The sequence below is a fragment of the Schistocerca serialis genome, chromosome 5 (genome assembly GCF_023864345.2).
Source record: "Schistocerca serialis cubense isolate TAMUIC-IGC-003099 chromosome 5, iqSchSeri2.2, whole genome shotgun sequence".
NCBI lineage: Eukaryota > Metazoa > Arthropoda > Insecta > Orthoptera > Acrididae > Schistocerca > Schistocerca serialis.
In genome coordinates this window covers 385,126,196-385,146,426 of record NC_064642.1, presented here as the reverse complement: position 1 = coordinate 385,146,426, position 20,231 = coordinate 385,126,196, and the positions used below count along the sequence as shown (strand labels likewise).

At 39.2% G+C, this 20,231-nt stretch overlaps 1 protein-coding gene across 1 annotated transcript in view; it reads left to right on the top strand.

Moving 5' to 3' along the window:
• LOC126481276 (uncharacterized) overlaps positions 1-20,231 on the top strand; it is a 147,129-nt gene that overhangs the window by 106,790 nt on the left and 20,108 nt on the right. The window contains exon 10 of the mRNA XM_050104908.1: positions 4,264-4,402. Coding sequence (XP_049960865.1) covers positions 4,264-4,402 — 139 coding nt within the window. The remainder of the gene's footprint in view (positions 1-4,263; positions 4,403-20,231) is intronic.

The following is a 20,231-nucleotide window of genomic DNA, read 5'->3' as shown; positions in this document are numbered from 1 at the left end:
CAGAACCACTGATTGAAACTGCATCACAATAATGCTCCTGCACACACCTCAGTGCTTGTTCATGATAAAAAAACAAAAACCATTATGTTGCATCAGCCACCGTATGTGCTGGATGTGGCATCCTGTGACTTCTTTCTATTTCCAAGGCTGATGAGAAACATGAAAGGAAGTCATTTTACCACCACTGATGAGATGAAAACAGAATTACTGAAGGAGATGAATACCATAATAAAAAGAGGGCCCCAGAAGTGTTTCCAAGATTGGAAAAGGTGCTGATATAAACGTATTATATCTCAGGTAGGTTACTTTGAAAGGTACAAAGTTGATGTTGATGAACAAATAAAGATTCTTTAAGAAAAATGTAAATTCCTGTTACTTTTTACTTTTTGATTACTCCCCATATGAATGGCTGTTTTCATGGTGGATTTGCCTCTGATGGGATAGGATAGGCCTTCAGCAGGAATGGAATAGGATGTGCTGGGTGGGTGAATCGGGTAGTTTGTGCAGCTGTGTCTTCTACTGGGATATGACCCCTGTTCCAAGTGGTTGGGAATGGGAATGCCATAGAGTGCACGAGGATGTTGTGTAGGTTGAGTGGGTGACAGGGAAGCGCTTTAGGAGGTGTGGGAGGCATCTTGCATTGGATGTACCTCATTTCCACTGTGATGATAGGTAATCAAAACCCGGGTGAAGGATGTGGTTCAGTTCTTCCATTCTGAAGTGAACGCTTCTTTGTGGTTGGTTTTTGGGGGTGGTTTCCTAGTCTAGGATGATATAACGAGGGGATATTCCTTTGTAGCTGATTCTTGGAATGGTGGAAGGATTAGAGGTGTATCAGGGTATGGCACAGATTTGTGATACCTTCAGCATTTTGTGGGCACAGGAATCCTCATCACTGCCATCACACCATACATGTGAAAGCTTACCCCCCCCCCCCCCCCCCCCCCACACACACACACACGCACAGTAACTTATCCAACTACCACTACAACAAAAAAATAATAGCATATTATTTTATGTGTTGCTTCTGTAGAATAAAGAGGACAAAGCACATAAAAAATTTGTCGAAAGTGGTTGTTGGACTTACTAGCATAAAGTATAATATTTAACTCGCTTGTTCGTCATTGCATCAACAATGGGGTTAAAATCTCTTCACTGCAGCTTCTGTTTTTCTGGCTTTAAGTTTGTAGGACTTAGCTTTGATATTCTAATGAATTTGAGGAACACATGATTTTAATTTTGATTGAAGTTAAGTGAAACTTAAATAAAATGCTTTTCACAAACATTCACACACTGCCTAAACTGTCATGAATTGCCTCTGTAAATGAATTCCTGTGAACTAATTTGGCAGACGCAGCCACTGATCTATAAGAGTATTTCTTAAAGTTAAAACCAATCCACTTGTTAATGATAGTACAATTTGAATAAAGTTACAGGTAATGGAATTTATAACACTTGAGATGCACCGTGGTGTATATAATAAAGTATAAAAACAGATTTGTTACTCAGGAAAACTGAATGTGTAAGGGCCACTATAAAAGATCAAACAGTTTGTCAAATTATTTGTCAGTGTATGGCTTTTCTTTCATATGTTTGTCAAGCATAGTGCATGTTTGAGAGAAATTTTAATTGATGGCCAATTTGATAAGAAGTTGTATGGTGTTGTGTTGATGTTTTACAACATGTTTAGTGAGGAAGTTTTTATTACACTATATCTTAGTGTATCATAAATTTCCACAATTGTGGGAATATGATCAAAAGAATATATGAATAAAAACAAAAGAACACTGGCAATGATGAAAATGGCAGAGGTGTTGCCTCTTGAACAGCCGTATATTACACAGGAAGATGTTAAGAAGAAAATTAGCTTCCCTAGCATAACAAACAGTGGGGGTGCGATAAAATAAAAAGAGATAAAAGTTGATTTTTCCAGAACTATTGTTCAGTTTGGTTGCTTTGTTAGCTCCAAATACAATATCGTTACATTTTTTTCTGAAACACATTTAAACAGTAAAGGTGATACACTGTCCCCGTCTGTAACACCAGTCTTTACTTCCAATGGCTGACATACTTTTCACATAGATTTCACTTTGGATGTAGTGCTTCAACACCAAATTCTCTAACAATTATATGTATATAGTTTCTCTATCTACAGAGTGAAATACTTTCTTGGAATCAATAAATAATACTATTACAAGTTACCCTGGTTAACAGTGTGTGGTGAATGATTAACTTTATGTTAAAGATCCAGTCTTCCCTTTCAAGAACCAACTCAATATTATCTACTTTTATTGTCTTCACAATTATTGTAAACATGAAACATCAAATCACAATCTGCCAAGTTCAGCACTAGATAAATAAGGCTCATTAGCTGCAGAACAAACAAATTTCATTTTTTAGAAGTACATTAGTCTATTACCACACTCCAGAACATGATTCTTTTTCCCCCTTGTCTTGGTTACAGCAATCAAAACATAGCTCAAAAATGTAGAGATTGTATAGTCTCCATTTTTTACTCACACATCCAGGACATGGCTTTTTTCCCCCCTTGACTTGGTTACAGGAATCAAAGCATAACTCAAAAATTTCAAAATTGTATAGACTCCAGTTTTTACTCATGCATCCATATTTGGGACCACACTTTTTGGCTTAGTGAAATTATTCATCTTATGTTAATACCTTAGTCGTTGGCTGGTCTTACATGCTAGCATCTGTATTTTATGTTTTTTGTATGAACTTAACATCAGGATAGAAATATTTTGCATATCTTCTGTAGTAATTTTTTGTTGTTCTGATTGTTTGGATATTGCTTTCACTGTCACAGCTCATGGAGTCATATTCACTGCTATAATACGTATGCAAGTCTTGCAATAAGTACTTCCTGATCACCAAAGAAATGAAATATTTTGTTATTCTTCACAGCACATTCCATGTTATTTTGCCACCGAGGCTTCTGGGCTAACCACCTTTAAATTACCTCTTATTCTCTTTCAGTTTGATTATAAATAATTTAAATTTTAATGACTAAACCAGTCAAGTTTGTATAAAGTAATACATAGTGTCCGTTTTAAACCATTCTGTCATTGTGGGTGAAGAATAGTACAACATTTCATAGACAGGCTTATTGGTGTTATCATGAAATAATTGTTTGGTCGTTATACCAATAAATATGTTGGGTTAGATAGAGCAGCAATCAGTTGTAAAATTAAGTTGCTTTAATATGACATTTATAGTCACAACGCAGATCAGATTCGACCTGTGTCAGGTCATTATCAATGCTAAAACAAATACAAGAGTATATATTACAATGTGATTTACAAAAGTTATAAGTCCGTCACATTGTTGTCTTTTAATGTTAACATTACATACTAGTGCGGAATTGTAGCAGTTGTTCGTGCTCGAGTGAATGCTTACACTGTTCAACCATTACTGTCGTAAAATTATATGTTGGTTTCACAGTACACATCAGTTTTGCGTATGGCGCCCTCTATGAGCTGCGCCTGAAGTTTACAGTTTTGACGACACTTTTTGTAATATTTATGTTGTATAGTAACTAAGTAGTAACATGAAATTATTATGAGTAAAACTATGTAAAATTACAATTCTTACTTTTTCTCATGTCTGTAATGTGCTAGATGTTTAAAGTTACTATAGCACGTAACAGTGACAGTTTACGCCTCATGGGCTAAAATTAATTATAAAACTGATATGGCTACGTAAAGTACGTTATAGGAAGTATTGGGTATTTTGTCGTGTTGGGACCTGTCTTAACTTGATTAGTTGTTACTTGACAAAAGATATAACATGAACTTTATTTACAAAATGCACTTTGTTGACACTAGTAAATATGTATACATACTGATTTATCCTCTTCAGTTGGGCACAGATTGAACATACCAATGTAATTCTAGGTAATGGCAAATCATAGTATAATATTTTATAGGCATTAGGAAGCAAGTTGATTTAGAGTAGGTGCCTATCTTCAGATCTGAAATTTGTGAACCTTTCTAAGTCCTGAAAGGCAACATCAAAAACTATGTTGTATGTTTTCTTTCTGTTTTTGTTGAACTGTATTCAGGTCATAATTGTATGATAATAGTGAGAGAGTCTTTCCAACATGCAACTTTGTAAGTCAGTTAGTTAGTAAAATGCTGTTTCCTTTTAACTTCTTAGACTGAGAAGGTATTTGACATTTCCATTAAAATTTAAGAAGTAATTATTGGCTATATTTTGAAACTGCTTCTATGACTTAATGTATTTCAGGTCATTCTATAGTCTCCACAGTGAAAACTACAAGATGACTGAGCCTACAATTTGTGTGGGACATTATTGCGTGTGCCCATATAGGGGCCAGTGGCATCGGGCTCGAATAAGTAACATCACAAATGTATCGGAAGTGCAAGTAAGTGTAGGCCTGGTGCATGTAATCTACTGGTCTTGATGGTTACAGTTAATGAATATGTAATATGACATTAGAAACTTAAAGAATAATTTAATACTGTTTTCATGAAAACCATATGTGTAATTGGGAGAGGATGTAATATCTTGCTGGCAGAGTGGTGATTCTTCTGGAAAACCTGGAATTCTCAGGAATTAAATTTTACCTGGAAAATTTCAGGAATTTAAGATGCTCAAAGTTCCGACCCCCCCCCCCCCCCCCCTCCTCGCCCCCTGCCCCAGGCATTTTGTCAGGAGTATCTTATGGCAGCATCTTCCTCCCCATATCTGCAATTCTCAGGGAATCCTCCCCCGAGCTAAGCAAGGTTGATGAAGTCTTTTCTTCTGTTGCTGAGTGGGGATTATGCTTCAGTCTGCTAGATAGTGTTTCCTCGTGTGAATATTCAAGCTGCACAGTAGTGTTCGTTCTGTGTGCTGACAAAACATGTTCTGCATATTTTGCTGTGGCAGACAATACAGAATGGAGCACCTGTTAAGGAAATCTGCAGCTGAAATGTAAAAGCACTGAAAGAAACATTTAAATGAGTGGTCTTAAAAAAGGCAAATCCGAGAGGATTTCATATTTCAAACAGAGGGAGATGTTGCTTTAAGATCAGCTTTGACACCACCAAATACAAATGTGATTTGAAAAGTTCGCAGAACGGAAAAGAAAAAAAAGTACTTACATTATTGAAACTTTTTTTATTTTTCAATGTAGTCTCCTTGTAGATTAATGCACTTGGTCCAACAATGTTCCAATGCGTTGAACCGATCTCGAAAATGAGTGTCCTCCAGGCCTGCAAAATAGTTGTCAACTCCGGCTATCGATTCTTCATTTGAAATGAATCTTCAGCCACCAAGAAAAATTTTCTGTTTTGAGAAGAGATGGAAGCTGACAGAGCCATACCAGGTGAATAAGCCAGCTGTGGCAACAATTCATACCTTGGTTTGTGTAATTTTGCCATGGCGATGGTACATGCGTGCAGACATGCATTGTCTTGACGGAAGATGACTTTCTTCCTTGCTAAACCTGGACGTTTTTCACGTATCTTTTGTTGCAATTTGTCCAGGAGGTTAGCATAGTATTCTTCAGTAATTGTTTGCCCAGTGGGGAGATAATCTACAAACAGAATCCCCTTTGAGTCCCAGAACACTGATGCCATGACCTTTCCCGCCGATGCATTGTCTTTGCTTTCTTTGGTGGTAGAGAATCAGCATGTTTCCACTGCTTTGACTGTTGTTTTGTATCTGGGTTATAGTAGTGCACCCATGTTTCATCTGTGGTCACAAATCGGCACAAAAAATCTTGTTCATTTCTCCTAAAACAGGGCAAACATTGTTCTGTTATGTCCATTCTCGTGCATTTTTGATCCAGCATCAGGAGTCTCGGACCCATCTTTTAAATAATTTTTTCATTTCTAATCCTTCTGTTAAAATGTGATATGCCCTTTCAGATGATACCTGGCAAGTGTGAGCCATTTCATGCATTTTCAATCGACGATTGTCCATGACCATTTTGTGCACCTTTGCAATGATTTCTGGAGTAGTGACACATGTTGGCCAACCACAGTGTGTGTCACCATCTAAGCTCTCCCAACTGAATTTAAATTCATTTGTCCACTTGGCACGGTTGAATGTGAAGGACCTGAGTCCGCCAGTGATTCAGGACATCAGCAAGAATGTCCGTTTTCTTTTTTTTTTTTTTGTTTATTTACATGCCAAGTTCCATAGGACCAATTTGAGGAGCAAATCTCCAAGGTCACGGAACACGTCAGTACATGAAATTGCAAAGTAAAAGTAATAACAGATAATAATAAAATGTTTATGAACCCCAAAAAAGTCTGTGCATAAGTTTTAAGTAAACACAATAAACAATACAACAAGAATCAGCTTAATTTTTTAAGGAACTCCACGACAGGATTGAAGGAGTGTCCCATGAGGAAACTCTTCAGTTTCGATTTGAAAGTGCGTGGATTACTGCTAAGATTTTTTAATTCGAGTGGTGGTAACTTATTGAAAATGGATGCAGCAGTATACTGCACACCTTTCTGCACAAGAGTTAAGGAAGTCCTATCAGAATGCAGGTTTGATTTCTGCCGAGTATTAACTGAGTGAAAACTGTTTATTCTTGGGAATAAGCTAATATTGGTAACAAGAAATGACAGTAAGGAATATATACAAGGTGTACAACTTTGCTTCTGCCGTTTTTTCCCCAACATTTGAGGCTTTAATGAAACAAATTGGTTACACATGTCTCATTCAAAGTATTTTCCATTGCTGGTCACTGCTTTCTCCCATCTTTCGGGCTGTGTACGAAACCCGTGTCGAAAAAATTGTTAATCTTTTGAAGCGATCCACAAATTGATCCAGTTTGTGACTTCTTCATGAGATCGGAAGTGTTGGTCAGCCAGGCCATGCGCCATTGATCTAAACAGGTGATAGTCATAGGGAGCAATCTCTGGAGAATACGGCAGGTGGGGTAGGACCATTTTAATGTTTCCAAGTATGTTTTGACTTCTTGTGCAATGTGAGGTCGAGCATTATCGTGCTGCAAAATCACTTTATCGTGCCTCACGGTGTATTGCGGCTGTTTGTCTTTTAATGCTCTGCTCGAACACATTAATAGCATTCGGTAACGAGCACCTGTGGTTGTTTCGCTTGGTTTTAACACCTCATAGTACACGATGCCGAGCTGGTCCCACTAAATGCAGCATGATCTTGGACCCACGAATATTCGGTTTGGCCCTTGACAAGGATGCATGGCCGGGTTAGCCCCATGATGATTTGCATTAAGGGTTATGGTAATGAACCCATTTTTCATCCCTGGTCACAATGCGATGCAGAAATCCCTTCCGTTTTTGCCTCCGAAGCAACTGTTCCCAAACAAGCAAATACCATTCGACATCTCTTCGTTTCACCTCATACAGGACCCAAGTTCCTTCTTTCTAAATCATGACCATAGCCTTGAGACATTTTGAAATGGCTTGCTGTGTCGCTCCACTAATCGTGCCAATTCTTCTTGAGTTTGACATGAGTCTTTACTCAGCGATGTCTCCAATTCTGCATCTTCGAAAATATTTTCTCTTCCACCGCTGTGTCGGTCTACGATGTTAAAATCACTGTTTTAGAAGCGTTGAAACCACTCATGACACATTTTTTCACCAATAGCGTTCTTACTGTACGTACTTGGGAGCATTCGATGAGACTCAGCTGCTGTTTTCTTCATACTGAAACAAAAACAGTAACACCTCCCGCAAATGATGAGAATTAGGCTCATAAACTGACATTTTCAATCAAGAACAACTATATGATGTAGACACAAATCGACTAATGTTTGAATGAGGTTATGTTGACCGAGGTCCAAGCTAACTGCCTGATGTCTGCGATCTGTTTCTTTCGACCACTAATTATCGTTGTCGCCACCTATCGGCAAACGGTGGAAGCAAAGTTGTACACCTTGTATATTGAGAGGCCAACGTCAAAATACCCAGAGTCGTTAACAGGGGTCGACGAAAGGTTCATGAACTTGCACCACTTATTGTCCAAACCAACTGTTTCTGAGCCAAAATTATCCTTTCAGAATTGAAAGTACTTAATCACTGCTTGAATCTCGATTTTTTCCATCTTCACAAATCACTACGCAGGAATAACCATAGAGCCATGTCACCACCACAGCTCTCTTCCAAGAGCACTGATGTGGCATGTGTTTACAGGCAACAGTCCAATGAATATCACGTGAACATCTCGTTGCGCTAGCACTGACCTCTCATGGTGATTCCAAGAACTTTTCAAACCACTCTCATAATGAAAACATGCTAAGAGTTAAAAATATCCTGTGTGTTTTGTCATTGAAAGATCCTTGAGACTGAGACAACTACTGTGCCATGAAGCACATTGCTGCACATTTTAGAGGAGGAACTGAGTGTGAAACATTTCTGTTTGATATTTTTGCTGTGGTTTGTCACAGCAGACCAATGGAAAAATATTGTCACTGGAGTTGTGGCCAGAAGGAATAATTTACAAAAAGACCCAGATTTTCTTTTTGATATTGAGAGTGAAATGACGTGTGTGATTATTATGAGACAAACAATCAACAACAAAACTAGTATATGTCAGTCATAACCAAGATCAAAAGAGCCATGCCGTGTGGAATAAGATATGAAGAAGAATCTTTTTGTTTCCTTGACATGACAGAAATCATACACACAGAATTTTTTTCGACCGGCTGAAAAAATTCTTTGTGTATGACACACACACACACACACACACACACACACACACACACAAGTCCATTCTTAATACAGGATTTGAGAAATTTTGTCTTTGATAGTTAGTGATCATTGGTAGAAAGATTATCTCAAAAGCTATACATCAGGTAAAAATAGTGGGTAAGACAAGTTCGTAAGCTCAAAGGGGGACGTCAAATGATACTACACATGACCCCCAGCCCCCGCCCCCTTGGGTGTGGTAGGGGCAACTTTTAAATCTTAAATGGAAACACCCATTTTTATGGCAGATTCAGATTCTCCATAAAAAAAGTAATCAAGTTTTGTCTGAAACATTTTTTAAATGAAACATTTTTTAAACCATTGACAGATGGCGCTGAAATTAAGAAAAAAGTAAAATTGGGGAAGAACTCTGATTTATTTAGAATTATCAGAGAAAGACACATCAAATTGATAAAAAATGTGCACCAATTCTTTTGTTACACCAAATTAAGCTATTTTTGTACAAAATGTACTGTATCCTACTTTCAGCATTAGCCCGGAACAACGACATGGACATAGTAGAATGATGTTCCCATGGGGTGCTTCATTCGTGCGAGTCCCCTTGCCTCTCACAAGTTGGGGTGCTTCATTAGTGTGAGTCCCCTTGCCTCTCACATGTTGGGGTGCTCCATTAGTGAGAGTCCCCTTGCCTCTCACAATTTGGGGTGCTTAATTAATGAAATTAGCCATGAAGAAATTGTTCAAAATTTGCTTCAATGCATAAAGTCGATCATCTGCAAAAGTTGTCCACAGTTTTGAGCAGCACCTCCGTGGTATGGTTGCACATGCTCTTTGAATGCGTTTCTCCATATTGTTTTGGGTTGTGGGCTGTCTTTCATAAACAATATTTTTTAAATAATCCCACAAGAAAACGTCAAGAGATGTTAGGTCTGGTGAACGTGGAGGCCATTGAATTGGTCCTCCGCGTCCTATCCACTGACCAAGGTACCATAAATTTAAAACATTCCGCAGATTTTTAGAATAATGGGGAGCTGCTTCATCCTGTTGAAACCACATTCGTTGCCTGGTTTCTAAATCAACATCTTCCATTAACTCCAACAAATCATCTCAGAGAAGTTTTAAATAAGATTCCCCAGTAACATTTCAGTCAAAAAAATACGGTCCTATCAAGTAACCATTTAAAATTCCGCACCTGACCATTAACGACCATCTGTTTTGATTGTCAACAGGTCTGTGCCAGTGTGGACTGACAGGGGACCAATATTGACAATCATGACGATTTAATTCACCATTGTTTTTGAATGTGGCTTCCTTGGTGAACATAACGTATCTAAAAAAATCATTGTCACCACTTATCATTTCCAAGGCCCATTGGCAGAAATGCATGCATATTTGCATATCTTTCGGCATTAATGCCTGTTTCAGTGTGATATGAGATGCATGATATTTATGTGCCTTCAAATTCCTCAAAACAGTTGATTTCAGTATTCCAGTTTGTCTCCGAATTGCACAACTACTCATTTTGGGATCCAGTTGAACACAGGCGAGAATGGTAAGGGTACAAGCGTCATTTTCATTGTATTTACGATGATGAGGTGGACAGTGCATGTATCCATTTTGAGCTCATTGAATGCAATTTTGAATAATGTTTTCGCTTGGATGTTGTCTGTTTGGGAAATGATCCGCATGCAATTGCGCAGCAGCAGCTTAATTGTTATGGCATTCACCTAAAATGAACATCATATCAACAATCTCTGTAGGAGGATAGTGGGCCATGTTTCGCTAAAGAATAATTTACTTTCGTCAGTTGATGTTTATGGTTCACTGTCTGAAAGTGAAGTGACATCTGATCGCATTGCACCGAACTATATACTGAGCCATAGTTCGCAGTTTGGCCACAGTCGGGTGAGTAATGCAATTGTGAAGAGTTCCCTGATGAGATTTTAATGCCATTCCACCTCCCTCCATCAAAAACTGTGGCGGATGGGATACATTTTATAAAAAAAAAAAAGCTTAGTTTGGTGTAATAAAAACATTGGCGCACATTTTGTATCGATTTGATGCGTCCTTCTCAGATCATTCTAAAAAATCCGAGTTCTTCCCCAATTTTACTTTTTCTTGATTTCAGCACCATCTGTCAATGGTTTAAAAAATATTTCAGACAAAATTTGATTACTTTTTTTATGGAGAACCCAAATCTGCAATAAAAAATGAGGCTGGAGGTCACTTGTAGTATCATTTGATGCCCCCCTTTGAGCTTACGAACTCATCTTACCCACTATTTTTACCCGATGTATAGTTTTTGAGATAATCTCATCCTAAACTTCAGATATTTTAACACGCCACTTTTGTACTGAGCTGTTTCTCGGTATTGTTAGGTATCTTTTTTGAGAATGTATTACATCAGTAATATTTCTGTCATTATTGGAAGGGTCAGATTATGCAACATTAGGAATGTTGTTGATTAATTTTGTGTGGTGCTACAGCGTTATTGAAAGATGTGGAAAGCCTATATTTGTTCAAAAGGGTATTGCCTTTTAGCCAATTTATTCTTGCCAAATGAACTACCTTTGCAGTGGATATACAGTGACAACAGCTAAATTCCATTGGAGTTGGGGACTTACTCTTTAGATAAAAAACTGAGATTCAAGCCTAAACTTGTTTCTTTGGCTTCATAGCCACAGAATAGTTGCTTGTGGATCATTCCATAGGAACAAAAGGAAAGAAGGTTAGGGTTTAACATGCTATTGACAATTAGTTCATTACAGATGGAGCACAAGCTTGTATTGAGGATGGTGGGGAGAAGGCATTTTGTCATATAATTTCAAGGGAACAATATCCACATTCACCTTAAGCAATTTAAGGAATTCTGGGTGACCTGACAGAGGTTTGAATCACCATCCTCCCATTTATGGATCCATTGTGTCTCCACTGGACTCTTTTCCTCAGTTCAGTAAGTACAGGTGCAACATGCCAAAACTGCAGGAGTAATACAGTCCACGTCAACAAACGAACAAAAAAAAGTGAAATGACAAAAGAGAAGAGTGATTGATGACCACCTGTGACAAAGCATAAATGTTTATAGTGGAAAAGAAATTGCAATATGTCTTGTGTGAGGGCTGTTAACAGTTGTGCATGGAGGCCTAGTGGTAAAGCGCATGACTAGAAATCCAAAGGTCGTGGGATCAAATCCTGATAGGGCCAAAGATTTTTTCTTTTTTAATCTATCGTTAAACTGGCCTTTACCTCAATGATGTGAGGATTCGTCAGGAACAACATGTTGTTCAGATTACATGTTACACTGTAGGTCCCCTTTCCGTACTAGGATTATAGGGTAGGTTAGGGTCATGCAAGTTGCTGAAATGGTGTCCAATTGGAAGACTTGCACCAGATCATTGAGCCACATGATATTATTGTTGACCACACTCACATTTTACTGACTTTACTCCAGTCAGTGCACAAGAGAATGAAATGCTGAGTGTTTCTTTTCCATATTTTTGACCAGTACATTTTAAATGCCCATCCACTCCACGGAACCATAATGGAGGACAAATGTCAGTAGAAGATTTTCGTTTCCTTCTGACAGAAGAAATTACTGAAATTTATAGAACAGAATGAAGTAAAACCAGCAGAGGAAAATGCTTCCGTTAGAAGAATCTACAATTAGTAGACTTTGAAAGCTGCAACCCATTCCATATCAAGAATCCCCTTCCATACAGCGTAGCCACATGTGGGCATCGCATCTTTAGTGGTGAGTGATCCCTCTTGAACTATATTGAGGGTTTCACTGAAGTCTTCGCAGACTGTAATTACCCTCTTAGCCTTGTACAAAAAGAGATGTCTTGTGCCTTATCTCTCCAGTCACCCACCAACTCCAAGAGTCCCATTGTCCCATCACAGAGGAGCATTCCCCTTGTGACTCAGTACCACCCAAAACTGGAGCAACTGAACCACATTCTCTGACTACCTCTCATTGTGCCCTGAAGTGAGGAATGTTCTACCCACTATCCTTCCCACTCCTCCCATAGTGGTATTCCGCTGCCCATCAAACGTACACAATATCCTCATCCATCCCTACACAACCCCTGCTCCCAACCACCTTGCCTCATGGCTCATTCCCCTGTAGTAGACCTAGATGCAAGACCTGTCCCATACATCCTCCCACCATCACATACTCTAGTCAGGTCATAAGCATCACCTATCTTATCAAAGCCAGGTCTACCTTTGAAACCAATCATGTCACTACAAGCTAAGCTGTACCCACTGTGCTGCATTCTATGTGGGCATGACAACCAACAAGCTGTCTACCTCCATGAATGGCTATGTATAGACTGTGGCCAAGAAATAGCTGGACCACCCCATTGCTGAGTACACTGCTCAACACGACGTTCTTCATTTCAATGACTGCTTCACAGACTGTGCCATCTGGATTCTTCCTACCAACACCAGCTTTTCTGAATTGTGCAGGTGGGAACTCTCCCTACAATATATCCTATGTTCCTGTAACCTTCCTGGCCTCTACTTTCATTAGTCATTGTTCTTATCCATCTAGCCCCTTTCCTGTTTCCATTCTAGCACTACACACCCCTCTGTTCCACCAATGCACCCTCGGTCTTTCTACTTCTTTTCTTTTCCACTATGTCGCCCCCCCCCCCCCCCCCCCCCCTTCTTGTCTATCCAACCGACTGCACCTAGCTGCCTTACCCTCTCTCCACCTCATCCCTGTGTCCCAGTATGCTCCCACAAGCCTCCCACAAGCAGCACTTTACTGTCCCCAACCGCTACACTGCTATCCTTCTCGCTACCTGCCCCAGCCACCTCCTTCACCCCACCATCCAGTTGCCTCTCACATCATGTGCTGCTGCCCACAGTCTGCCCTCAGCAGCCAGAGACTGTGGTCGTGTGTGTGTGTGTGTGTGTGTGTGTGTGTGTGTGTGTGTGTGTGTGTTTACTTTTGACAAAGGACTTGTTTGTCCAAAAGCTCACTTTCTGACAGTCTTTTTGTTCTGCCTGTCTAGTTTCTAGTATCTTCGCTGTATGGCGAGTAGCAACTATCCTTTCCATAATAGTGTTACAAATAGTAGCATATATTTTCAAGATATTACTATAAGTGAACACTCCAAGTAAGATATACTAATATGTAGATGCATAGTAACCCGGGTACCCCGCGTGACAGGCAGGGATATTAACCTCTACACTAAATTTGTTCAAAACTGATAAACTAGATATGAATGCAACACATACTGTGTTGTAAATGGTTATGAGACACTCTCTCTCTCTCTCTCTCTCTCTCTCTCTCTCTCTCTCTCTCTCTTGTCTCGTCTAACCCTATGCAAAGGTGTAGTGGCATCACATGGTAAGCACGTTGATGACTTGGTTTTGGACTAGTGACACACAAAACAAACCCTAAGCGTCAGAAGCTGCACAGAAGAGATAAAGTTAAACATCGGTCTCTATAAAAGTTATTAAATTTCCAGAAAAGCATACAAATTTAAAATAGGTTTGAAATTCACCAGTCCTGCTACAAAACCTAGATCAGCAAGGAAGATAGAAATACAGCAAATATATGGATGAATTGGCTTAATGAAGTCAGACAGGAAACATGGCTATTTCAGATTAACACATACAAAAAGAAAGAAAAAAGAATAGGAGGCATTATTATGTAACAGATCAGTTGCAACCATCATACTTCTGTTTCTGATGCACAAGAAATAATTTGAAACTTACTTATTCATGCTGTTTATGAAGCATATAAGTTACAATGGAAAATCTAGGATGGAATAAGCCTTGGCAGCCAGAAACTGTGTGTGTGTGTGTGTGTGTGTGTGTGTGTGTGTGTGTGTGTGTGTGTGTGTGTGTATGGGCACGAATGCATGTTGCCTAGTCTGATGAAGGTCTGTTTATTGAAAGCATTGTTTAACAGTCTTTTTGTTGTGCCTCTCAGCAACTCGCCATCTTTGCTATGTGTTGTGTAACAACTATCGTTTTCGTGCATAAGTTACAGATAGGCACTTTAACATTTTCCTGTAGCCAAAGGAGCAAATTGTACTTGAAATTACTGAACATGTTTCGTGAAACAAATTCAGCAAAAATGGGACTAAGAAGTTGTCTCTGTTTTTCACAGTGAATGCCAATATAGTAACACAAATGGTCAGCATATTTCACTCTCCCATTATGACATAAATAGGACAGTTTAGTCCACAAAATTGTTCTAAAGTAAGTCACGTAATGGACTGCCAATATTCACCATAGCCAGTGAAATAGTATAATCTGCATCCCCTTCGAGCAATAGCTCATATGAGTTGTAGAAGTACAATAAGGGTATTACATGTGGGTAGACAAAGTGAATTGGAATAGATGTGCTAATTTTGTATTTTGTTTTACAAAACTCTGGTTAAACTACTGAAAGGGGTTGTTGTTGGTAGTGAAAGTAATTTTGACACCTCATTGTTTTTCCTAATGTAATAATTCATTTACAGAGTAGGTTTAAAATTAGAAACTTTATGGTACTGATAATTTTTGATTCAACAGAGAGTTGTCATAACCAACTCTCAAGAAATATTCAGAACTAGACACTGCAAGCAATATGGATAATTTGACCACACACAGCCCCCTGAAACAGAGGCACTCAGATCATGGTAGTCAAGTTAGTGGATAATTGACTCAACTTTTAATAAGTTTATGTGCAGCAGCCAAAGGCTTAAGCAGATGAGGAACAGTGATCTTCCTTGCCTGACCTCATAGAATTATTTCTGGGCCTGGATAATTGACTCAACTTTTAATAAGTTTATGTGCAGCAGCCAAAGGCTTAAGCAGATGAGGAACAGTGATCTTCCTTGCCTGACCTCATAGAATTATTTCTGGGCCTCATTAAGTTCAGTATAGCGTGTTGCAAAACATTGTTTTCAATTCAAAGTAGTGTGCTCAAAATATTATCATAAAATTGTGCTTGAAAGAGATCACTCTTTACTCTTGGAAGAGATGAAGTATCAGAACCTTTTGTCAAATGAAGAAGGAATTGCTCTTCTGTAGCTACATTGCTGGCCATTAAAATTTCAATATCATGAATGTGACATGCAATAAACGTCAAATTGGCATGAAGTTACTACATGATTTGATATGCAAGTGATTATTTTTTCAGTGTAACTGCCTGATGTAGGTAGAATGATACTATCTACATTCTGTATACACGGACAGATAATGCAGTGGGTTTATCATTCAGAAATTACATTTGAATGTCATTTATTTGTGAGAATATCATTTTATGCTTCATGAAAGAAGGAGAAACATCTATCTGCATGCCCGCATCTTGTGGTCGTGCGGTAGCGTTCTCGCTTCCCACGCCCGGGTTCCCGGGTTCGATTCCCGGCGGGGTCAGGGATTTTCTCTGCCTCGTGATGGCTGGGTGTTGTGTGCTGTCCTTAGGTTGGTTAGGTTTAATTAGTTCTAAGTTCTAGGGGACTGATGACCATAGATGTTAAGTCCCATAGTGCTCTGAGCCATTTGAACCATTTTTCTATCTGCATGTATTCGATTTTGACAGAGGCAGGATTATGACCTATTGAGATTACAGTTAATCATTTCATGACAATGTTGTTCCTAGAATGAGATTTTCACTGAGCAGCGGAGTGTGCGCTGATATGAAACTTCCTGGCAGATTAAAACTGTGTGCCGGACTGAGACTCGAACTCAGTCTCGAGTTTGAGTCTCGGTCCAGCACACAGTTTTAATCTGCCAGGAATTTTCAATGCTGTTCCTGTCGCTTACGACTCCAAGACTGTCAAACTGGATCTCAAGAGCCTCATGTGACTAGTGCACGAGGGGAGAGACATGTTGTTTGCTTGACTGTGTAGGATCCTCCGTCATGCACATTGAGTCAGGGAATGGCCTTATTTGGAAGACAGACATCCACATGGACATTGTGACAATGTCTGGAGTATCATGGACTGTAAGCACAGCCGCCATTGACAATTGATGGTTGGAGAGACTACTTCATTGTTACAGATAGTCTACGTAAACCAGTTGTTGGCCAATGATGCCTCATATATATGGATTGTGATAACCCTTTCAGCATCAACTAAGGCCTGAAGATGGTGCCTTGAAGTGCCGAAACTGGTAGCTACACAATAAATAACATCATAAGGACAGCTGCAGGCGTTTCATTTCCTTACAATATTGAATGGCCTAGGCCCTCAGACCTCCAGGAATAAGATGGACATACAAAAACTTGATAAATACGTGGCTTAAAATCACTGTTGCTGTCAGACGTAACAGCTGTATACAGTTGAAACCGGTTATAATTACCAGTAACCGTCACAATTGATGCAACAGAAGACTGTAGGGACATTTACCTACAGTGCTTGTGACATAAAATTCTTTTTATTTAATCACTTGTTGTTCAACACTGCAGCTTTAGCAGAATCAATTGCAAAGAACTGCAGAAAACACTAAAATTATCTACGAATAATGAATTCTGAAATTACTTTCTTATTCTTGATAGCATACTTTGAGTACTTGCTGTGTAACACTTAACCACAAACTAAGAAAATTACAACAGGCTATGGTAGCTGATAATTTAAGTTCATATCAAGAAACTGATAGTTGCACAAACCGGGTTTTAGCTTTGTTACAACAGGCTATGGTAGCTGATAATTTAAGTTCATATCAAGAAACTGATAGTTGCACAAACCGGGTTTTAGCTTTGTTTTTCAATAAAAATTTCATGTCTGTAAATTTCAGGCTGCCATAGTGTGAACACTTCAAAAAGTAGCAGAAATACAGTACACCTACAGTATTTACAATGTAATAAATGGTTCAAATGGCTCTGAGCACTATGGGACGTAACATCTATGGTCATCAGTCCCCTAGAACTTAGAACTATTTAAACCTAACTAACCTAAGGACATCACACACATCCATGCCCGAGGCAGGATTTGAACCTGCGACCGTAGCAGTCGCGCGGCTCCGGACTGAGCGCCTAGAACCGCTAGACCACTACGGCCGGCTTTTACAATGTAATATTTGCGGAGAGAGACTAAAGTGGAAATTTTCTTATGCTTATGGTATATGTACAGCAATAAAATGCCAGCAAAATGTAAAAACTTTTAATAAGCATATTTGATGATGCATTTATTTTAACGCCTGATTTGAAGCCAATAATCTGCAGAAAATAAGAGTTTGAAAATAAACATTACATTGTTGTTAAACAATGGAAAATCCAGGATGGAAGGTAACAATTTTATGAGAAGGAAAGTTTCTACTCACAATATAGAGGAGAAGCTGAGTTGCAGGGATGCACAACAAAAAGATTTTCACACTTAAAGCTTTTGGCCAATGGCCTTTGTCAACAACAACACACGCGCGCGCACACACACACACACACACACACACACACACACACACACACACACACACACACACACACACGACTGCAGTCTCAGGCAACTGAAACCACACTGCCAGTGTGCCAGTTTGCGTGCGTGCGTGCGTGTGTGTGTGTGTGTGTGTGTGTGTGTGTGTGTGTGTGTGTGTGCGCGTGTGTGCGTGTGTGTATTGTTGACAAAAGCTTTAAGTGTGAAAATCTTTTTGTTGTGCCTATATGCGACTCAACATCTCTGTTACATTGTTGTTAGTAATGCTCAGACATAAAAAAACAAAAATGGCCATTAAATATTCTATCCAATATGTTGTTGTTGTTGTTGTGGCCTTCAGTACTGAGACTGGTTTGATGCAGCTCTCCATGCTACTCTATCCTGTGCAAGCTCCTTCATCTCCCAGTACCTACTGCAACCTACATCCTTCTGAATCTGCTTAGTGTATTCATCTCTTGGTCTCCCTCTACCATTTTTACCATCCACGCTGCCCTCCAATGCTAAATTTGTGATCCCTTGATGCCTCAGAACATGTCCTACCAACCGATCCCTTCTTCTAGTCAAGTTGTGCCACAAACTTCTCTTCTCCCCAATCCTATTCAATACCTCCTCATTAGTTACATGATCTACCCACCTAATCTTCAACATTCTTCTGTAGCACCACATTTCGAAAGCTTCTATTCTCTTCTTGTCCAAACTATTTATCGTCCATGTTTCACTTCCATACATGGTTACACTCCATACAAATACTTTCAGAAACAACTTCCTGACACTCAAATCTATACTCGATGTTAACAAATTACTCTTCTTCAGAAACATTTTCCTTGCCATTGCCAGTCTACATTTTATATCCTCTCTACTTCGACCATCATCAGTTATTTTGCTCCCCAAATAGCAAAACTCCTTTACGACTTTAAGTATCTCATTTCCCAATCTAACTCCCTTGGCATCACCCGACTTAATTCGACTACATTCCATTATCCTCGTTTTGATTTTGTTGATGTTCATCTTATATCCTCCTTTCAAGACACTGTCTATTCCGTTCAACTGCTCTTCCAAGTCCTTTGCTGTGTCTGACAGAATTACAACGTCATTGGTGAACTCAAAGTTTTTATTTCTTCTCCCTGGATTTTAATACCTACTCCAAATTTTTCTTTTGTTTCCTTTATTGCTTGCTCAATATACAGATTGAATAATGTCGGGGAGAGGCTACAACCCTGTCTCACTCCCTTCCCAACCACTGTTTCCCTTTCATGTCCCTTGACTCTCATAACTGCCATCTGGTTTCTGTACAAATTGTAAATAGCCTTTCGCTCCCTGTATTTTACCCCTGCCACCTTTAGAATTTGAAAGACAGTATTCCAGTCAACATTGTCAAAAGCTTTATCTAAGTCTACAAATGCTAGAAACGTAGGTTTGCCTTTCCTTAATCTAATTTCTAAGATAAGTCATAGGGTCAGTATTGCCTCACGTGTTCCAACGTTTCTACGGAATCCAAACTGATCTTCTCTGATATTGGATTCTACCAGTTTTTCCATTCGTCTGTAAAGAATTCATGTTATTATTTTGCAGCTATGACTTATTAAACGGATAGTTCGGTAATTTTCACATCTGTCAACACTTGCTTTCTTAGGGGTTGGAATTATTATATCCTTCTTGAAGTCTGAGGCTATTTCGCCTGTCTCGTACATCTTGCTCACCAGGTGGTAGAGTTTTGTCAGGACTGGCTCTCCCAAGGCCGTCAGTAGTTCTAATGGAATGTTGTCTACTCCCGGGGCCTTGTTTCGACTCAGCTCTTTCAGTGCTCTGTCAAACTCTTCACGCAGTATTGTATCTCCCATTTCATCCAGATCTACATCCTCTTCCATTTCCATAGTATTGTCCTCAAGTACATCACCCTTGTATAGACCCTCTATATACTCCCTCCACCTTTCTGCTTTCCCTTCTTTGCTTAGCGCTGGGTTTTCATCTGAGCTCTTGATATTCATACAAGTGGTTCTCTTTTCTCCAAAGGTCTCTTAATTTTCCTGTAGGCAGTATTTATCTTACCCCTAGTGATATATCCCTCGACATCCTTACATTTGTCCTCTAGCCATGCCTGCTTAGCCATTTTGCACTTCCTGTCGATCTCATTTTTGAGACGTTTGTATTCCTTTTTGCCTGCTTCATTTACTGCATTTTTATATTTTCTCCT